The 19,426-nt window shown below is 46.9% G+C and overlaps 1 protein-coding gene across 10 annotated transcripts in view; it reads right to left on the bottom strand.

The window, feature by feature from the left end:
* Positions 1–712: 712 nt before the first annotated feature.
* Positions 713–19,426, bottom strand: part of Kank1 (KN motif and ankyrin repeat domains 1) — a 184,293-nt gene continuing 165,579 nt past the window's right edge. For 9 of the 10 annotated variants that reach the window (XM_021627567.2, XM_021627576.2, XM_060387861.1 and 6 more), the window contains 9 exons: positions 12,371–12,568; positions 11,689–11,797; positions 10,391–10,633; positions 8,807–8,894; positions 6,633–6,852; positions 4,895–5,037; positions 4,187–4,387; positions 2,277–2,375; positions 713–1,699 (listed from right to left, as the gene is read on the bottom strand). In XM_021627567.2, the coding sequence (XP_021483242.1) occupies positions 1,637–1,699; positions 2,277–2,375; positions 4,187–4,387; positions 4,895–5,037; positions 6,633–6,852; positions 8,807–8,894; positions 10,391–10,633; positions 11,689–11,797; positions 12,371–12,568 (1,364 nt within the window). In that variant the 3' untranslated portion in view covers positions 713–1,636. The remainder of the gene's footprint in view (positions 1,700–2,276; positions 2,376–4,186; positions 4,388–4,894; positions 5,038–6,632; positions 6,853–8,806; positions 8,895–10,390; positions 10,634–11,688; positions 11,798–12,370; positions 12,569–19,426) is intronic. The other variant, XM_060387865.1, reaches the window with a different exon arrangement.

Here is a 19,426-nt window from a genome sequence, read left to right as displayed (position 1 = left end):
CTTTCCTTCACAGCCTGCTCCCCCACCCCCCCAAACCCCACTCCACTCTTCTGCATTAATTTATTGTACCCATTTCTGGTTCATGGGACTTTGGCTTTAATAACTTTGAGCCCAAATCTAGTCTGAATCCCAGAGCTCACAGATCTGTCTGGGGAGGGAGAGAGAGAGGAATTTGGGAGTCCCAAGCCTCTGTAGCCTCATTTTTACAGTTCACAGATGAGGACAGATTTCTGCCCTGGAGGCCCCAGGCCTGAGAGTGGTCAGCTGGCCCAGGCCAACCTGAATCCATCACGAGCACATCTTTCTTCAATCCTCCAACAGTTTCTCTGGGAGACACAAAACTTTCAAAGAGTCTGTCCGGCTTCCTTTCCCCTTTAAGACAACCACAGATAGCTAGTCTTGAACTAATTTGGGGGTACAGCTAGCATTTGTATATCTGGAAAGAGTCAACAACTCAGGAGGCTCCCCAGGGGTTACTTGGCTGGTAGTGGTGTGTATAATAAGGCCTTAAATTTCAGTGTTGTGACATGCAACCTGGGCACTGTGTCACAGACCCGAGCACCCTCAGAAGACTGGCCCCCCTTAAAGCCTGAGACCGGTAGACCATGCTTGTGTTCTCCCAGCCCAAACCATCCATCAGCATTCGTGGCCACTGCTGTAAGTCATCCGAACCAGGCAGACAGCTGTCAGTGACAAAGCAGGGACAAGCAAAAGAGCTTAATGAAGTTTTATTTTGAAAATATGGCAAGAGTCTAAGGCACTTCAAACATTTAAATACATACACAGGACCAAAGTAAATGTGACAGGATGGAAACACACAGAGAACTACCCTATGTTTCCCTAGAGGCAAATCTGGAACCCACTCCTCTAACCTAATTCGACCTTTATCACCAGATAGAGACATGGTTGGGCAGCTGTTAAAAATGTAACATTACACATAATTCTTTATGACTGTACTGTGGAATATAAAACTTAAAAATACTGTGTTAATTTCATATAGAAGTCTTTTATATAAAAAGCCACATAATACATCCACCTAGATAAACCAACTGAAAATATTTCTTGTTGTAAGTTTATATGGTTTGAGATTTCCATCTTCTATTTTTTTTTTAAGCAGGAAATTATCAGCCTGGGGACCAAGTTGCTGATGATCGAAGTCATCTATCTCAAGTTTCTTATTTTAAAAGATAGAGGAGAAATGAACAAAAGCATCCTGGAATGGAATACTGGAAGGCCTTCCCCATGGCTCCACATTTAGTAAGTATAAGTATTTGTGGAAAATTTCAAAACCACAAGGTCATGGAGAACCTGACACCTGCTTACATTTGTAGAAGTGGCCTGGTAGAGCCAGACTGCCATTTCCTACCACTGCAAATAACGGAGCCAACTCAGCGGCCACAGAGCTGGGTCCAAGCTCTAGAAGAGCAGAGGGCTAGAGAGGTGGCCTGCACCTAGCTTGGCCATTTCCCACCAGCTCTGTTTTCCCTGCAAAAGCGGCGGCCCTTAGCCTGTTCCTTTACTCTTCTGTTTGCTGGTCAGCTCGGCATGGTCCATATACATTCAGTATCTGTCAACCCCAGCAGGAATAATTAGCAGCTTCGTGGTGGTACACACATGGAGGGCTGTGTCTACACAGTCAGTCAAAGGAACCTCGGTGAGTGGGACCAGGAGACGTCTTTCTTCCAAGCCTGGGGGTGCCCTAGAGAAAGGGAAAAAAAAAAGGTGGGGTGGGGGTAATAAGTGACTTCATGCAGATGTGCTCCCCCAGATACTGATTCATTACAGCTGACAACCATCTGAGTGGCTGAGCCAGGCGCTCTGTTCCTGACGATGTGGGACAGATGTCCGCCCTTTAGCAGGCATGGCTCCGGAGCCAGCTAAGCTAAGCAGGGATTGCCCAGCTCTCCTGGCAAGTCAGCCTCCCACTCTGAGTAGGTTCTGAGACAGTGAGCAGCCCACTGACAGCTTCAGGAACAGAGTCTGGCAGGAAGAGTGACATGTAGCCATGAGCTCAGCCTGTGCTGTCTGGATCATTATGCATGGAATTAGTGCCTCATGAGAGATGCTGTCCCCAAGGATGACTGAGACCCAGCCTTTCCTGGCATGGGTTTGAAATGATGAAAACTTAAGCTCTGGGCTAAACCTCCCATATTGAGAATCAACATCAGACCCCTGTGGCCTGCTAATTCCCCTAGGAAAGGGGCCTGCCAGCCTGTGGACTCCTGCCAGCCTGTGGACTCCGTCCTATTTGCGAATGCCAAGTGCCCAACACTGACCGGAGATGGGGCTTTCGCGAAGTTGACGTGGGCATACAGAAGAACGGCGATGTCTTTGTGTCCGGCCTCCAGGGCTATGGAGAGAGCAGTGCTGCCATCCTAAAGAGGAAATGGAAAGGACAGGCCAGCTTGAGTCTCTCAAACCTCCACCAGCCAGAAGCTAACAAACTGACAAAGTCCTCCAGATCTAGCCATCTGTTCGGTTCTTCAGGCAAGCGTTTCTGGATCTTGCAGTGTTGCATCTTGACCACGTGGAGGTGAGGGAGACTAGGCCCTGCTCATAAGAAGCCAGGCACAAGGACAATCATTCATTCACTTTGGCTCTATCTGTCAGTACTGGCACAGGGACGTATGCGCCTGGGTCCTTAAGAACTAAGGCTGTCCATAAAGAACCCCTACCCGATTGTCCCACCAGCCATAGGGGCCAGAAACCTTAATCACAAATGATTAGGCAAGAACTAGTGTGTGGACTGGTCTAGCCAGCTGCAAACACCTCAGCCTTCCTCTGGACAAGGAAGCTGTGATCTTGTAGCCTACAGCACCTTTACTGAATGATGGAGGTCGCATCCACACGTAAACATAACACCCTGGCAGTTTGCATGCACGCGCAGTATCTTCTAGAAATACCAGGGGAGAACACTGCATTATGGGAAAGAAACATGTTTTGGTCAATTGTTTGATTTTTTTTTTTTTTTTATTAAATTGCAGGGTCCGAAATAGATATGAAGGAATGAAGGCAGAGGACAGCACTGCTTATTTCCTGTCTGGTTTTGAAGTGAGGACTCTCCTTTGGTCACAGCCACAGGAAATGATTCCCATGTGGGTTGAATATTAGCATCCTGCCCTCCCACACTGCAGATCCAGGGAGCAGCGCTTCTTCTGGAGGCCAGGTAGGTGTTGCCCTACTTGTGTATGAATTGAGGAAGTGGGCAATTAGCCGGGTAGCCAGGATTTCTGGGAGTCCCTGTAACACTACAGACTCTCACTGCAAAGTGACAAGTTTTCAGAAAGAAAACACTAGAACAAAACCTCAAACACATGCAACAGAGACTGTAGCGGGGGGGGGGGGGGAGGAAGGAAACTGTGACCCTGGGCTCCCGGAGGAAGGGAACAGAACTGCGTTTTCTCTGGAGGTGGGCGGGGGGCCGCCCTTCTATCCAGGGCCGACCTCCCCTGCTTTGCTTGCTGGAGTGAGCCTAGCAGGGGATCCGAAATTGATGACAAAGTGGGATATTTCACCTCTGACTTCATGGTGTTTTGAAATAAAGGGTGCTCTGGCTGGAACAGCTCTGTGTTCTACGGAGATGAACTTTAAAAACCAGAAGCAGCCTGGCCTGACCTCTGTGACCCTGGGCGGGCTTCTACAAACCCCAGTGCTGGTCCTATGCTTTCTATCTGCAAGTGCACAGCCTCTTCGGCCTCTCTCCGAGTGGGAACAGACTGGGGGCTCAGTGAGCCGCTGAGTTTGGTGGCATTGGAGACAGACCGAGCAGGTGCGAAAATGTGCTGAGAACAGCCGAGAACTAGCAGACTTCCTGGCTTACGCACCACAGGTTATTCACATTGTCAATACTGTCACAGATCATCCATGACGCTGACTTTGAGTGGGTAAGTGTTCCATCTGAGGGGAAAAAATAAGCCCGAGGCTTCTACAGAGGAACTGCTCACGCACTGCCTCCAGCAAGTTCAAGTCTGCTCGCTCCCATTAGGAACGCTGGCCCTCACCTTCTTCCTTTAATGAACTCGAAGGTGAGGTCCATTTATCTATTCTTGCTTTTGGCTGACGTGGTAACAGGCTATGGAGGAGCTGGTCTGTAAAAGGAAGAGGCCTGGATGCCAGCGTCTGTCCACGAGGGACAGGACAGCGGGGCCCCACCCCTGCTCCAGGCCGGAGGCCCGGTGGTACTCACGTTGTCCTCCAGGTGGCCATTGCAGCCTGGCTGGGCCAGCAGCAACTTCACAATCTCCACGTGCCCATGCTCACTGGCACACATTAGGGCGGTGGAGCCCTCATCGTCCTGGATGTTGACGTCAGCCCCACAGGCCAGGAGGCCCTTCACCATGTCTATCCGCCCGTGGCTGACGGCCAGCATGAGGGCTGTCTGTCCTGCCTATGAGGGAAAGGATGGTTAGAGTCTGAAGTGCAGACTGGGCAGGAGAAGGCTTGGGGGTGAGGGGGAGCAGACAAAGCACAAAGGCGTTGTAGCTATGAGCTGAGGAAGAGCACAGAGGAAGGAGTCAGGTTTTCAGCAGGACTCTGAGGATGTCTCAGCAGAGCAAGGCAGAGAGTTCCAAAGAGGTTTAAGGTCAACCTGTGAACACATTTAGGCTTTCAGCTCTGGGTCTGGCATAAAGCCAAGACAGCAAGACAGGCGGAGCCAATAGGTGATGTCTGAACGGTGAAGGCCCTCGTAAGGAGGGTCCCCTTGTGTGCAGGCACGTCTGTCATTTCTCCTGCAAGCTGCCCAAGAGGCCATGCAACAAAGCTGGGAGAGATTCGCAAGGCGGTATCACTGGACCGAAGCTGTGAGTGTGCCACCAAGCGCTGCTCTGTCAGCCCGGTCATATCAGACACTAGCAGTGGCGGCGATGGAGAGCACAGTAAGCAAGGCGCTAACCTGACTGGCCTTGGCGTTCACGTCTCCACAGCCGAAGAGCTCTTCTACAACCTGCATGTCCTTCTCCGCCTCCACGGCTGCGAGCGCCGCCAGCATGATGGGTGTGTACCCAGCCTTGTTCTGGTGGTTGACGTTACACACGTCTACAAGAAAGAGATCTCTTCAGGGGGAGCCGTCCATCCGGAACAGAAGCGTTTACAAGAGCCCCATGGGAAAAATGGGGCCCAGAAAAAAAAAAAAAGGAAACAAATGTTTTTATGCCCTAACCCAGAGGGCAGGCAGCAGCAGAAGTGACAGTGAGTGACTCCAGTGTCCCCCGCTTGTGATATTGGTGACTATGGCGTCGTAGCCTGGCAGGGTTCCAGGAGGTTCTGAATGTCCTTGCTCTGGAGCATCAACACTAACGAGGGATCTAGACAGGCTCGTGTCCAGAGAGTCAATCACCTGGCTTCTAAGTCCGGGCTTGAGGTGTAAGATCGATAGTAAAGTGATGAGTCTTCTAACCAGACCCCACAGGCTTGATTGCTTCTGTCCTCTAATTCTCAAGAAGCCTTCGAGGGCTTGAATGACATGCCAGGATGAGGAGCAATGGAAAGTAGCTTTTATACTGAGCAAGTCATTGAAGACAGGCCAGTAACTTTGCCTGGCATCCCTGTCCATTTCATAGGAACATAATGGGATGGACAGAAGGACTCGTGTGCAAAAAAGCAAAGGCTGTGTGGTTGGCAACGCGGGTACACGCACGTACCCAGAATTACATTTTATGGAGCCAAAAATCTACTCAAAATAGTAAAGCACTAAAAACAACGTAAACAAAGTGATTAGCTAAAACCATCTAACAATGGAATCAATTCAGTTTGCCAAGATAACCATCCTAGAGTTCTGAGGCCAGAAAAAAACAAAAACAAAACACTCATTTCAGGAAGAATTCTGAAATTCGCTTCTCAGCTTCCCTGGGTATTATCTAGGAACAATTTTTATCCCCTAGTTTAACGGTATCCGCAGCTGTTTATGGTCTTGGGAGGAAGGAGGCCTGTGACTCCTTCCTGTCATCGGATGGAATCAGTTATCCCCTAACGTGGGCACTCAGCTGCCGTAATTAACAAGGTAACGGAGACACTGCTTCTCATGTCTGTGATTCTTCAGGAGTGGTGTAGTTGGACAGGAACAGCGATGACCCTGCTGTGGCTTTACTAGTCCCTGCCCCTGAGTAACTGCTCACTTCTGCACAGCCACCTAGAGGCTGGCAAACAAGAACAAATAGACGCTGTGACGCTGGGCCCGTGAGCCATGCTCATGAGCGGGGTTAATGTTTGAAGACAGCTGACCTGCAGTGGAGAATATCTTTAAAGCCCCCTTTCAAAATAGACCTGGATTCTGTTTCTTTTCTCTTTGGTTTTTGAGATTGGGTTTCTTTGTGTAGCCTGAGCTGTCCTGGAACTCACTCTACAGACCAGGCTGGCCTCGAATTCATGGAGATCCATCTGCCTTTGCCTCCCCGAGTGCTGGGACTACAGGTGTGTGCCACCTTGCCCGGTTTGGATTCTGTTTCTTTATTGTCCAGGCTTGGTGGACCTCAAGCCTCCTGTCCACGACTCAAGAACAGTATTCTTGCCATGCCATGTGGACAAGCAATGAAAAGGCTTTAGGATGGCCACTGAACAAAGGCCAATTGGCTTGGCGAAGATTAAGTCCCAGCCTGAGTGCTCCTAGGGGAGTCACGGGGCAGCCTCCGTACCTGCGTCCAGAAGCAGCTTGACAATCTCGAAGTTGGAGTGAGACACACTGTAGTGGAGGGCAGTGTTCCCATTGCCGTCGGCCATGTTGATGATGTAACGGAGCACATCCGGGGAGACGGCCTCGAATGCGGCGATGTAGTCCCCCACCATGGCCGGCACGGCGGACTTCTGACTGGACACGCGGAACCACTCGTGCTGGAGGGTGTTCAGACAGAACCTCTGCCAAAAAACACCACTGTTGCTGTTAGTTCTATTTATAGCTCTCTCCGAGCTCATTCGAAAGCCCGAGCAACCAGGCCTTTTATAGGCAAAGTGTGTGCTCTCCGCATCTGCCCTCAAAGGCTTGTGAAACCCAGGGCCTCAAGAGCAGCTTCAAACAGCAGACTTGAGCTTCTCCTCTGGTTTGAAATCACGCCATCCACGCTATGCTCGCTCAGGCCCCGACAACATGCCAGTAGGTTTAGAGCCCCTCGGGTGCAATTCCAGATTCTGCTACTTATGAATGAATGATCCTGAGGATCTCATTCTGCAGCGTAGTTCCCGTGTCTTGTTTGTTTGAGACAGGGTTTCTCTGTGTAGCCTTGGCTGTCCTTGACATGCTTTTAGACCAGGCTATCCTCAAACTCACAGAGATCCGCCCACCTCTGCCCCCACCCCCCACCCCATATTTTAACAAAAGAACAAAACAAAACGAATCATTTTTATAGTAGCTATAATGAGGTTAGCACTTAGGCCTGGTTCCAATTTTGAGCTGTTTGTGTTTATTGAATTAGCTGGTATTTTCGAATGCTTTTTTCCCCCCATTGGAATCAGGAAGAAATTAGCCCACCTGCAACTGTCTTGCCTCCTGACCGAGACTAATTCCAGCTCCTCTACTACACTAGGCTGGGACTTGAGAGTGGCCGAGGCTGCACAGCAAGTCCCAGGCCAGTCTGAGCTGCAGTGTGAGGCCCCGTCTCAGAGCAACCCGGGGCAATCTTATTCTAGCACCGCCATGCCAGTCTGACACGATGGCTGCTACTCTAGAGATACTTAGAATATTTTTATATGCTTATTATTTATTTATTTGTGTGTGTGCAAGCATGTGTGGAGATCAGAGGACAACTTGCAGATGCTGGTTTCTTGTCAAGATTGTTGGCAAACATCTTCATCCACTGAGCCATCTTACAGGCCCTGGAGACATATCTCTCAGGGCCTCGGAAACTGGGGTTGGGTTTGGCTAGGGTGGTCTCCTGGGCACATGTTCCTGTGTACTTGTTTGTGTTCAAGCCACTGCCAGCCTTTCACAGAACATGCCAGGCCCACGGCATTCCAGTTACGCTTCTAGGATTAGCCAACTCCTTAGGTCTCGCTTTGTTTTCATAGCTCCATAGATTCCCAAGAGCCTTGTAAAGTCATCTGAGCAGCAGCTACCGACATCAGATGATTCAGCCTCAAATGAACTAAACCTGGTCATTATTTGAATTAATGCAAGGAGCTACATTTTCACAATGCCCTTGAGATGGAGCTGCCAATCAGAGGCCGGGTCAGGTTGAGCAGCTGCAGATCCATCTGTCAGCCCAGGAGTGAGTCACCTGGCGGCACACTAGGTTATCCGCTGCCCCGGCAACACCTATGGGTCCTGTGTTGTGCTGCTCCTGACCATTAAGAAAATCACAACCTCCACAACACCGCACAGAATCTTGCCAACCGTGAAATGACAGTGCAGTTATTTTTCTGTTTAAAAATAGTGGCTGTCTGCATTCCGCACCAGAACCTAATATATACCTTCCTAACTGAGAGGAATGCTGACCTCAGCCCAGATTAGTTTCTTTTTTTTAAAAAAAAAAAAAGGTCTGGGATACTGCTCTTTGGACCCGAAGGTTCTGTGGATGGAAGTAGAGCATGGAGGAAGAAGAGCGCCTGCAATTAGCCTTCTCTTTTTTCTTGCCAAGTCTGTGCCTCCCACCACAGGGCAAGTACAGGGTGGGTAAAGAGAGTGGAAGCTGGGCCTCAGGGAAACGACATGCTCCCTGAACCGGGCTGTATGACCCTCACTCTGCCAGCTACACTGGAAATGAATGGCTCAGGGAGAAGCATGCACACAAGAGCTCACGGGCAGGCTACCACGTTCGCATAGTGCACCTGGGTGATGCCGTGTAGCCCGGGGATGGCTCCCGTCTGTCAGACTCACCATGTCTTTGCTCGTCAAAGCTTTGGGGTCGTTTATGTTATCTTTCAGTAAGTTGCATGCAGACAATACCTTTTCGCTTAATTCATACCTAAAAGGGGAAGGAAAACAAATACAGAAAACTCAGGGATTGGCCACAAAAGTGATTTTTACCTCAGTGCCCACCATTTACTAGCCATGAGCCAGCCTAGGCGGGTCATGCCTGTCCCCAGGCACTGGTGATTGACATCACCCCGCAGAGCCAGTACCGCTGTGATGACGGTCTCTGCACACATGTAACTTCCAGCTGTATCAGTTTGGCCTTTAGAAGATTACAAAATAATAACATCTGGAAAATTTTATTCTTAGTCTTGGCCAGGTGTGATGACATATGCCTTGGATCTGAGTAATTGGGAGGCAAGTGGATCTCTGTGAGTTTGAGGCCAGCTTGGTCTACATAGTGAGTGCCAGTCCAGCCAGGGTGACATAGTGAGACCCTGTTTTCAACCCTGTTTACTAAATATAAATGTTTATGTATTACTTTTTAAAAATTTTCAAGACAGGGTTTCTCTGTGTAGCCTTGGCTATCTTGGACTCACTTTGCAGACCAGGCTGGCCTGGAACTCATAGAGATCCACATGCCTCTGCCTCCCTGGGTGCTGGGATTACAGGCGTCTGTCACTGCGTCCAGCTACTATATTACTCTTAAGGAGCTAAAGAGGTCTAAATTACTATATTTCTATTATGTTGAACCCATATGCAGGGACTCAAGTGTTTGTGCGATACCTTTAAAAAGCCAAAAATCAAATGACACATCTCAATACAGCTGCTAGAAACTCAGAAGACATTCCAGACCCTCTGAAAACGCTTACCTTGCATTGACAGTGCGCTTCCATTGGACAAATTTAATAGGAAAAAAAAAAAAAGGTCTGCTGAAATGTTTCAGTTCATGCTTCCCAGAAAAACCACACTGATGCTTCCATCTTTCCTCATTTTATGAGCAACAGGTCTGCACCTACTAACGGTGTCGCAAACTCACTCACTCCATTTCTCAGGTGTGTGTTTCAGCCACCCAGAGACTGTGAGCTTTTAATTCAGTCCCACATCTGCTCTTGTGTTCCTTATCACTCAGCGAGCAACAAAACTGAGGCGTGTGCCTGACACGCGTCACCTTTCCAGGTGATTTTTGGTCGAGGCTAAATTCCTGTTCCTCATAAACAATGGTCCTGCAATAGCAATTCTGACATTTGCATCAAGACATTTGCTGGCCATCAGAAATGTCAACTGTGCCTTTGTATATAAGGACATTTGTTCAAACAGCGGATGCTGTGGTGGACAGACGTTCCACATACCAAATTAGACAGCAAAGGCTTAAAAGTGTCAGCAGCTAGACTAGCGACCGAGCCATCCTCATCGCCACACTAAGAGACCCGAAGCGCATCATAGCCTGCATTTATTAGTTACTAGCACCTTGACCAGCTGTGCCTACTTCTGAGACACAGATAAGACTAAACACACAGATCCAGCTGTAAACTATCTGAACCAGCTCATTCCGTTGCCCAAGTACACCACGGGAGGAATCGGGGAGGGGATGGGAGTGTACCACACCTCTCTCTGATTTCCACCTTCTCAGGTTCACATTCTGGAACCTGCATTTCATCTTCCACCCTGGCAGACTTGAAACCTTCAATATTAACTGCGTGGTGCCCTTCCGCCATTCCCTGAGTGTCGTCATCCTCCTCTTCCTCCTCCTCCTCTTCCTCGGGAGGAGACTCAAGGGCGTCCTCGTCATCTGACTCAGAAGAAGAGCTCCCATCTGAGCTGGAATCGTCACTGGAAGTTGTCTCATACCTAGGTGGCAATCGGGGTTTCAGGAGGTGCAGAGTGTCCCCATAAAGACCCGGTGACAGACATTCCTGGGAAAGGAAAGCTGCTGCCTGACTCTAGACACCTTGCCAGTGGTTTAAAGCCTGAACTTAGAGAGGCCTGGTGGGTTTACAGTGGGTTCTGACTTCAAAGAGGTAACTCCCAGTTGATGACTGGTATTATATACCACTTGTTTATTAAAAAAAGGCTCTGATACCACTAGCTCAGAATAAATTGGGAGGAAAGTGACTTTATGGAAACCAGATCTGCAGCTGCTCATTTCCGCTCCATTCTGCCTATTTTTCCCCATCCATTCTCCTACTGTCAGGGGGAACAGATTATACAAGTAAGCAATCGTCCCTCCCCTGCATGTCCTTTGAAATCTGGGCCACATCCTTCAACGAAGCTGAAGATTTGTAAAACATGCACCATCATGTTAAGCCTCTCTTGGTAGCCACCTTGCTATAAATACCCAACGCTGCACTGTTGCTTTCTCATTGAGTAATCAACTAATTGCTTTGATCCAACTGTAGGAGGAGAAACAGGCTCAACCACCTGGGCCACTAGCTACATTTTATGTAGAAAGCAAGGAACCAAGAGCTATGGCCAGTTGAAATGCCCCACAGTTTTGCTCACGAACACAGCTAAGCCAAAAGCAATCCATTCCGGAAAAGTGGATGACTGTCATTGGGCCCTAGACCAATGCTGCCAGCCTCTTCCTATTCTCTCCTGTATTCTAACATGTATGAGCACGACTGTCCAATAGAAGGCAGCAACCCTGCTGTGGTCTTTTTTTTTTTTTTTTCAGGTCAGAGGTGAGGAGATGTCACTTTCCCAGCTTCAATGGGTATCCTTGAAAGAGGGACATATCCTTAAGGATAGCAAGAAGAGAGAAGAGATGCACCTTTCTGAGGAGGAAATCTTCTATCATCAAGATGTGGCAGCATCCCAGAATAGGCCCCTTGACAGTGACTTAAGTAGGCAGGAGACAAAGGAGACAACAGGTGCCTTTGCTCTCAAACACCACCACTTTGCCTTACCCGCCATTAATGCCAATGAACTGAAGGTTCTTTTTGGCGCCGTTTGAATCTTTATTCCCATCGTTCTTCTTCATGATAGACTTCAGTGTATTTTCATTATTTGGACATACTGTTGAAAAAAAGTAGAACAAATTGATGAAAATAAGGTGATTCCTGTAAATCATACGAGTGAAATTGAGTGGGCATTCTTTCCTCATGTCTGTGAATGGAGAGCTTAGCATGCTTGTGAGAGATTTCCATAATATCTAGTGGCAAAGTATGTGCAAATGGAGAAAACAATTCAGCGTTCTATTAATAATGTCCTTTTAAATGGGGAATCCATCAGTGTGGCCAGACATTAAAAACCGGGTGATAAGGAGCATTTGTACCAGGCTGCAGTGTTTATAAAGTGATGTCATGTCTCATTTCGCCCTAACTTAGGCACCACAGTAGGGATACCGGTACCCTTTTTCTTCAGCTAAGATAACCTAGGCCGTAGACTATGCATGGTGGGATGCAAAAAGAGCGGGAAAGCTGTCTGTATAACGCGTACTTTGTAGCCAAGACCGCACAGCACTCTAGAACTAGCTACCAAAAAAATAATCCTACAACCTTTCTTCCAGGTCAACATGTAAGTCCTCAGCTAGCTGGAATGCTGACAGCGGCCACTAGAACCCCAACGCCAAGCTGTGAGGAGGCTTACCATAGAGGCCGGTGGCTATCTGGTCATCTGTCAGGTTCACCGGGCGCAGAGCATCTCCCTGAGCGGGGAACTGGTCCCGGCCCCCAAGGAGCTTCCCTTCTGTCATCCCCGCCTCTTGCTCGGGCTGCGATGTTTGCACATTTAACGGTCCTCCCGGCCGAAGGCCTCCGCACTTACAAGTATATTCTAAGTGGTTTCCTGTTCAGAGAAAGAGTGTAGGCATGCAGTGTTAGGTCCGCACAACACAGACTTAAATGCCATTTTGTTAAAAGCAATTTCCACAGGGCTGGAGAGAGGGCCTGGTTAAAAGCCCTGGCTGCCCTTCCAGAGGACCCGGGTTCAATTCTCAGCACACACATAGCGGCTCACAACTGCCTGTAACTTCAGTTCCAGGGCATCTGTTACCCTCACACAAACATAAAACACCAATGCACCAATGGCAAAACACCAATGCACATAAAACCTTTTTAAAAAGGTAAATTATTAAAAAAAAAAAAAAGCCACAAAAACAAAAAACAATTCTCTCAACCCATCTCCTTCTCGGTGACCTCTTGTGCTTTCTTTTTGAATAAAGCGCAATACTTACTCACATCTCCTAGACTCAAGCCTGAAAGTCCTCAATGACTGCTAAGCTTTGTCACCACAATGCTGATCTGCCAGGCCTTGGCATGTGAGCCACGCAGCATGTCTCTCTCCTGCTGTGGTTCCCTTCTGGCACACTGATGCAGAGTCCTGTTCCCACCCATCTCCAGCACCATCAAGCCTTGAGCTGAAACAAACCCTGACGTAACCCCTCCATCAGGAGTAGCTGTTCCCACCAGAGAAGCTTGGATATGGAGTCTCCGCAGCCTACAGAACGTACCAAGCCGCCGTGGCCTGCCACCAACTCGGCTTGCATCTTCATTCCTTTCCTCCTGTGGTCTCTGTGGGACGGGAACTTCAGCCTGGTGGTCCTAAGGTTGGGATCTCTCGTTTCCTGACGGCTGTTCCACCTGGACAGCCCCTCTCTGCGTGGCCACGCCCTCTTCACCTCCCTTCTTAACTGAAAGCAACTTGCTTTCCTTTCTCAGTGCAGCCTGCTGCTGTACTTTTGGTGTCTATACTACAGGGTCAGAATGCATTTTAGAAATATTTCCCTGTCAGCTTTTTTTCTCATCATGTTTGCTAAATTACTTCTCCACATGTGATGCATTTCATATTTGTTCACTGGCCAAAGCAGACCAATTTGATTAAAATATTTTTAACTTAATGTATCACAGAACTTGCAGTATGACTGACACTGATGTTGATAGTGCAGGATTAAACTAAAAATCAAATCAATTGCAATTCATGGATATGTATGTTTGTTTGAGACAAGGTCTCACTATTTAATCCTGTCTGGCCTGGAACTTGCTACACAGACCAAGTTGGCCTCAAACTCAGAGGTCCTGCCTGCCTCTGCATGCCACTATGCCCAGCTGACTATAACAATATACATAAACAGACCTTTATAGAAGATTAATCTGTAAAAGCCCACTAAAATGAATAAGCTGTGGTGATTAAAATTTTTCATATATTTGCTACTTTTCTATACTAGATATGAATTGGTTGTTTTTAAAAATCACTTTGACTTTAGTAATCTGACTTCCAAACATGTTATTCTAAGGATACAGAAAAAAACATAGAAGGGTTTTCATTATGCCCATATTTGAAGCAGAAAGGAGAAGCTGTTTGTTCTAGAGTTCACTTTGTAGACCAGGCTGGCCTCAAACTCACATAGATTGACCTGCCTCTGCCTCCCGAGTGCTGGGACTAAAGGTGCGTGCCACCACTCCTGGCTGCAAATCCATATTCCTGTTTACATTTTCAGCTGCTTTTAGAAAGCACAGCTTTTAACAGTATGGCCAGCCAAGTAGCTGAGCTCTGGCATCTACTTTTTAGCATTCTGATTGGCTTTTAAAGACCATTCGGCTTCCCTGTCGAGAATGAGTAGAATCCTAATTTCTGACTCAGAATGGAGGCCATCCATGCCTTAGGTATATTCCCAAAGTGTAACTCTTTACCTGCTGGGGAGCTAATGGGCACAAGCAGAGACCCACCACTTAGGGTTCACGAACTGGCTTGAGAAAGAGACAGTGGAGATGTTTTTGGCAAACATCTTTTTTTGGGGGACGGTATGTGGCTTGGATGGAGGAGCAGGACTGATATATCCTCTTGGGATTCTGCTCCAGGTAGAAGATGTAGCCAGTAATGAGGAACCCTAGAACCCCGCCGTGACAGGTCTGGGCCGCAGTTCAACCATTCCTAGCACCTTTGTGACTATTTCCCTGAGCACAGTTCAAATGGCTGCTCAGAACATATCTAAAGAGGGCACTCACTCAGAAATTACAAAGCTAGAGTGGATTAAGAATCAAATTCTCTTTCACCGCAAACCCCACCCATGTTTAATTATATACCCTCCCATGACTTGACCCAGAAATCCCAGGCTGACAGGCTGCATTAACTAAAGCTGGGTTAAAATGTGCCCTGGACAGGCTCTTCCCAGAGAAGCTAAGGTCCTCGCCCCCTCGCCAGACCTTAGAAGTCTTGCCCACAGCTGAACCTGACTGAGCACTCTCTACTTGCCTCACATTACCTCCATGGGTGGTTGGTCACATTTCTGCCACGAATATCTTGGCTTCCCAAACAGAGGGCGGGTTATTCATGGCACAGAACATCTATCTCTTTGTAGCAGCATCACACTTTGTATAAAGCTGACAATCAGCGGATAGCTACTGGCCGCCAAGAATAGATGGGGGCAGTCCAGACTATCAACATTTTTTTTTTTTTGGGGATTTCAGACAAAAGATTTTATTGTAAAACTACTAATTTGGAAAATTCACCTTCTCTCCTTTAAGTTGCTTTTTTGTTTGTTTGGTTGGTTTTTAAATTATTATTTTTTATTTTTTATATTAGTTACAGTTTTTTTTTAATTTTATTTTTTTCTTATCAGTTACATTTTATTAACTCTGTATCCCAGCCGTGTCCCAATCCCTCATTCCCTCCCAGTCCCTCCCTCCCTCCCTCATCTCCACTGTGCCCCTTTCCAAGTCCACTGATGGGGGGGACCTCCTCCCCATTCATCTGACCCTGTTTTATCAGGTATCTTCAGGACTGGCTGCAAAGCCCTCCTCTGTGGCCTAACAGGACTGCTCCTCCCTTGAGGGGTGGGGAGGCCAAAGAGCCAGTCATTAAGTTCCTGTTAGAAATAGTCCTTGTTCCCCTCACTTTGGGAAACCAATTGGTTACTGAGCTACCACAGGCTACATCTGAGCAGAGGTTCTAGGTTATATCCATACATGGTCCTTGGTTGAATGTCAGTCTCAGAAAGGACTATCAACATTTTTACTAAAGTGCGAGTGACTCTCTGGCTCAGGGAAAGGCACACTGAGAGCTTCCTCCATCATCAGTGGCTGCACTCACCATTCCCCTGAACATCATAAATTCAAGCCATTTGTGTTTTGTGTGTGTGTGTGTGTGTGTGTGTGTGTGTGTGAAAATTACCCATAGCCAGCCCTTAGCCTGACATCAGTTATCTGCCTCAGGATCCAGTCAGGAAGTAAGCATCAAAGTAAGCCAGCATCTTTTTTTTTCTAGAACACTTTTTGCAGTTCGCTAATAACTGTTTAGGAAGGTCGGTTCAAGAGAGCAGGATTTTCAAGTAAGGGTCAAGAGAGGGGCTGCCAAAGGAGAGGGTAGATTTAAATCCTTTAAAGATCGTTCCTCTATAGCTGAATGTCTTTTCCCAAGATAATTAACAAATGACCAAACGACCTGGGTCTGCAATTTCAATCTTTCAAGGGTCAGTTATCACTTAAAAAAGAAGTTATCACTTATTTTGATTTTGTAAGCATGACTGTTTTGCCTCTATGTAGTCACGTGCTCCGTGTGCATGCCAGGTGTAGATGTCAGAGGAGGGTGCTGGATCTCCTGGAATTGGGAGTTACGGACAGGGACATGAGCTATCATGCGGATGCTAGGAATTGCACTTGGATCTTCTGCAAGAACAGTAAGTACTCTTGGCCACTGAGACTTCTCTCTAGACCTGTTTTGGTTGTGAGTTATAGCCTTTAATTGTGGAACCATCTCTCCAGCTCAGCTACCTCTTAAAAAAAAAAAAAATAGATTGGATCTCACTTTTTTTTTTTTTTTTTTTTTTTTTTTTTTTTTTTTTTTTTTTACTTCTGACTAGCCTGGAATTCAATATATAAGCCTGGCTATCTTTTTGTTTTTCTTTTGTGGTTTGTCTGTGTTGCCTGGGCTGTCTTGGACTCACAGAGATGTACTTGCCTCTGTAGCCAGGCTATCTTAAATTCAGAGACCCACTTGTCTCAGGCCCCTGAATGTGGGGGACTAAGGATGTGGGTCCAGTAGAACATGCCAAGAGGAAAGAATTTCTTTCTTTTTTTCCAAGACAGGGTCTTATACACATTACGCTAGCCCACTACTCCTTAGATAGCTGAACTGCTATCTAAGATAGCAGTTTTTGGCAGATCTGATCGGACATCTGCCAAAAACTGAGCCTCGACCTCTGGCGTATTGAGATTATGGGCATGGATGAATCACTACCCATGGTTTAGCTATCACTTTTGAGAGTAAGAGAAAAACTATGCACTGTTTTACAGAAAAAGCCAAAGCATAAAAATATCCACAAAGTTACAGACTGATTCCAGATTATGGCCACTCTGATCACAGGGCTCTGTGGGGCTGAGATACAAACAACCCTCTGCGTTAAGCCCCTTTGTCAAAAACTCTGGAGTGCTTATTTGGTGATGGGAGCAGGTAATGGGCGCTAGCAGATAACACATGTATAAATATACTCAGAGGAATGCCCTCAGCTGAAATGGATGGGTAGACTTTTACACACAGCTGCTTCTGTGGAAAAAAAAAAATCTGTTGGGAGGGAACCTGGGAGAAAAGTCTTCTCTTTTGACACAAGACATAGGAGTCAGACTGCAGAGACAAACAGAAATGCCCAGGACAGTCAACTCCCAGGCTAGTAGAGCCCCCTACCTTCCCCTAGGCCATTTAAACACTGTTGAGTTCCAGGAACAATTGTTTTGACTTATTTTGATGCTCATGTAGCATTTTAAAAAGTGCTGCAGAAAGAAAAACAGATACGAAGTGGTACAGTACAAGAAATAAAACGACAGCTAACTAGAGACGGAATTTTCTAACAGTTTCATTTCCCACTGTTGTTTTGGCTAGATTTCCTCCTACAAACTTTCCCAGCTAAGAGGTCTTCAAGTTCATAAACTTCTTAAAGGAACCCAAGAGAGCCAGGAATGCAAACACAGAGGCTGTTTAAGCAGCAGCTCCTTTGAGTGTAAAGATGAGTTTTCTAAAAACAACAACAACCACCACAACAAAAAAGCATGTGGCAGGCAGTTAAGTTCTATTTGTATTTGCACGGGGATAGTTAGATATTTTTAGGGTATTTGTAACTCTGAGTCACTTGTCTAGAATTTTCTTCCCTTTTCCAGAAAGGGAAGGGAGGAGGAAAGGATGGACGGAAGAAAAAAAAAAAGAAAGAAAAGTAAAGAAAATCCATTCCTTAAATCAATATAATCTCACTGGTGTGAAGAAAAAGACCTTACTTCTGAAGGCTGTGTGTGTGTGTGTGTGTGTGTGTGTGTGTGTGTGTGTGTGTGGCAACATCAGGAATTTCCTTTCTCTTAGCCAGGCACAGTGCACCCCTGGAAGGATGCAGTAAGAGGCCAGTCTGATCCATCCAGTGAGGGTTTGTCAAGAGAAGCAGGGAGTGAACTCATTTCCTCTGGCCGTTTTTAACTGTACTGGAGAAACACAGCCACTCTCACCAAGTTCTGCTGTGTCAAAGCTATGACATACTGTCCCTCAAATCCCGGGAGAATGCTCATGGCCACTTAAGTAAGAAAATATACGGGGGCGGGGGGAGGGGAATAGTGGGATTTGGGATTCAAATTTTGTTAGAAAAAGAAAGCATGTTTCTAAGACACAAGCCACATAAAAATGTTAGCCGGACAGGCATAATAATTTGTGTGTGTGTGTGTGTGTGTGTGTGTGAATTCACAAGATACAATTATGAACATAAAAATTTGAGATTAAGCTGGGCAATGGTGGTAAAAGCCTTTTATTCCATCACTGTGGGAGGCAGAGGCAGGTGGAACTTCCAGGCCAGTGCAGTTTACAGAGTGAGGCCTAGGACAGCCAGGGCTACATGGAGAAACCCTGCCTCAAAAGACTCTTTTTTTTTTTTTTTTTGAGATTACAAGGGGAGGAGGCTAATGAGATGACTCAGTGAGTCCCCCCTCCCCCCGCAATCCCCCTCCGAGACAGGGTTCTCTGTGTAGTCCTTGCTGTCCCTGAACTCATTTTGTAGACCAGACTATCCTCAAACTCTGCCTCCTGAGCGCTTGGCTTAAAGGTGTGCGTCACCACAGCCCAGCAAGATAGTGAACAGTGCTCTTGAGGACATGGTTCAATTCCCAGCACCTACATGGTGGCTCACAAACATTTATAATTCTAGGTTCTGGGGATGTGATGCTCCTTCTGACCTTTGCAGGAACCACTCATATTCAGGCAAAACATACATTCAAAACAAAAAAGTAAAAATTAAAAAAAAAAAAAAAAAAAAAGCAATCAAAGGTTATTCCCATAAGCTTTGCTTGGCAGCTTTTCTCAATGAATCCATTTCTGGAAGAGCTGAGACAGCAGAGGCAGCAGCTTCCTTTCAGCACTGATGCTCCGTGCTGTGGACATGCTCCCCTCTTCCACTCCCTGACTCTTCATTACAACCGTGTGAAGGCACAAAGACAGCAGACAGAATCCGGACTCAGACTGCCTGAAGACTACTGATACTCAGGCCTGTCAGAACCAATTCCTTATTATTGTTATTACTTTTTTATTTTCTGTTTTTTTTTTTTTTTTTTGAGGATATGCTTGTACAAACTAATGCCTTTCGGCAGTGATGTGCATTCTGCACTCTGTGAGCGATACTCTGGATTATAAGTCACTGTGATCCAGTGTCCTGTGACACTTCCTTACACATGGCCTGCA

This window comes from Meriones unguiculatus, chromosome 1, assembly GCF_030254825.1.
Source record: "Meriones unguiculatus strain TT.TT164.6M chromosome 1, Bangor_MerUng_6.1, whole genome shotgun sequence".
Taxonomy (NCBI): Eukaryota; Metazoa; Chordata; class Mammalia; order Rodentia; family Muridae; genus Meriones; species Meriones unguiculatus.
Note: the sequence above shows the minus strand (reverse complement) of the source record. Positions and strands in the feature narration are given on the sequence as shown.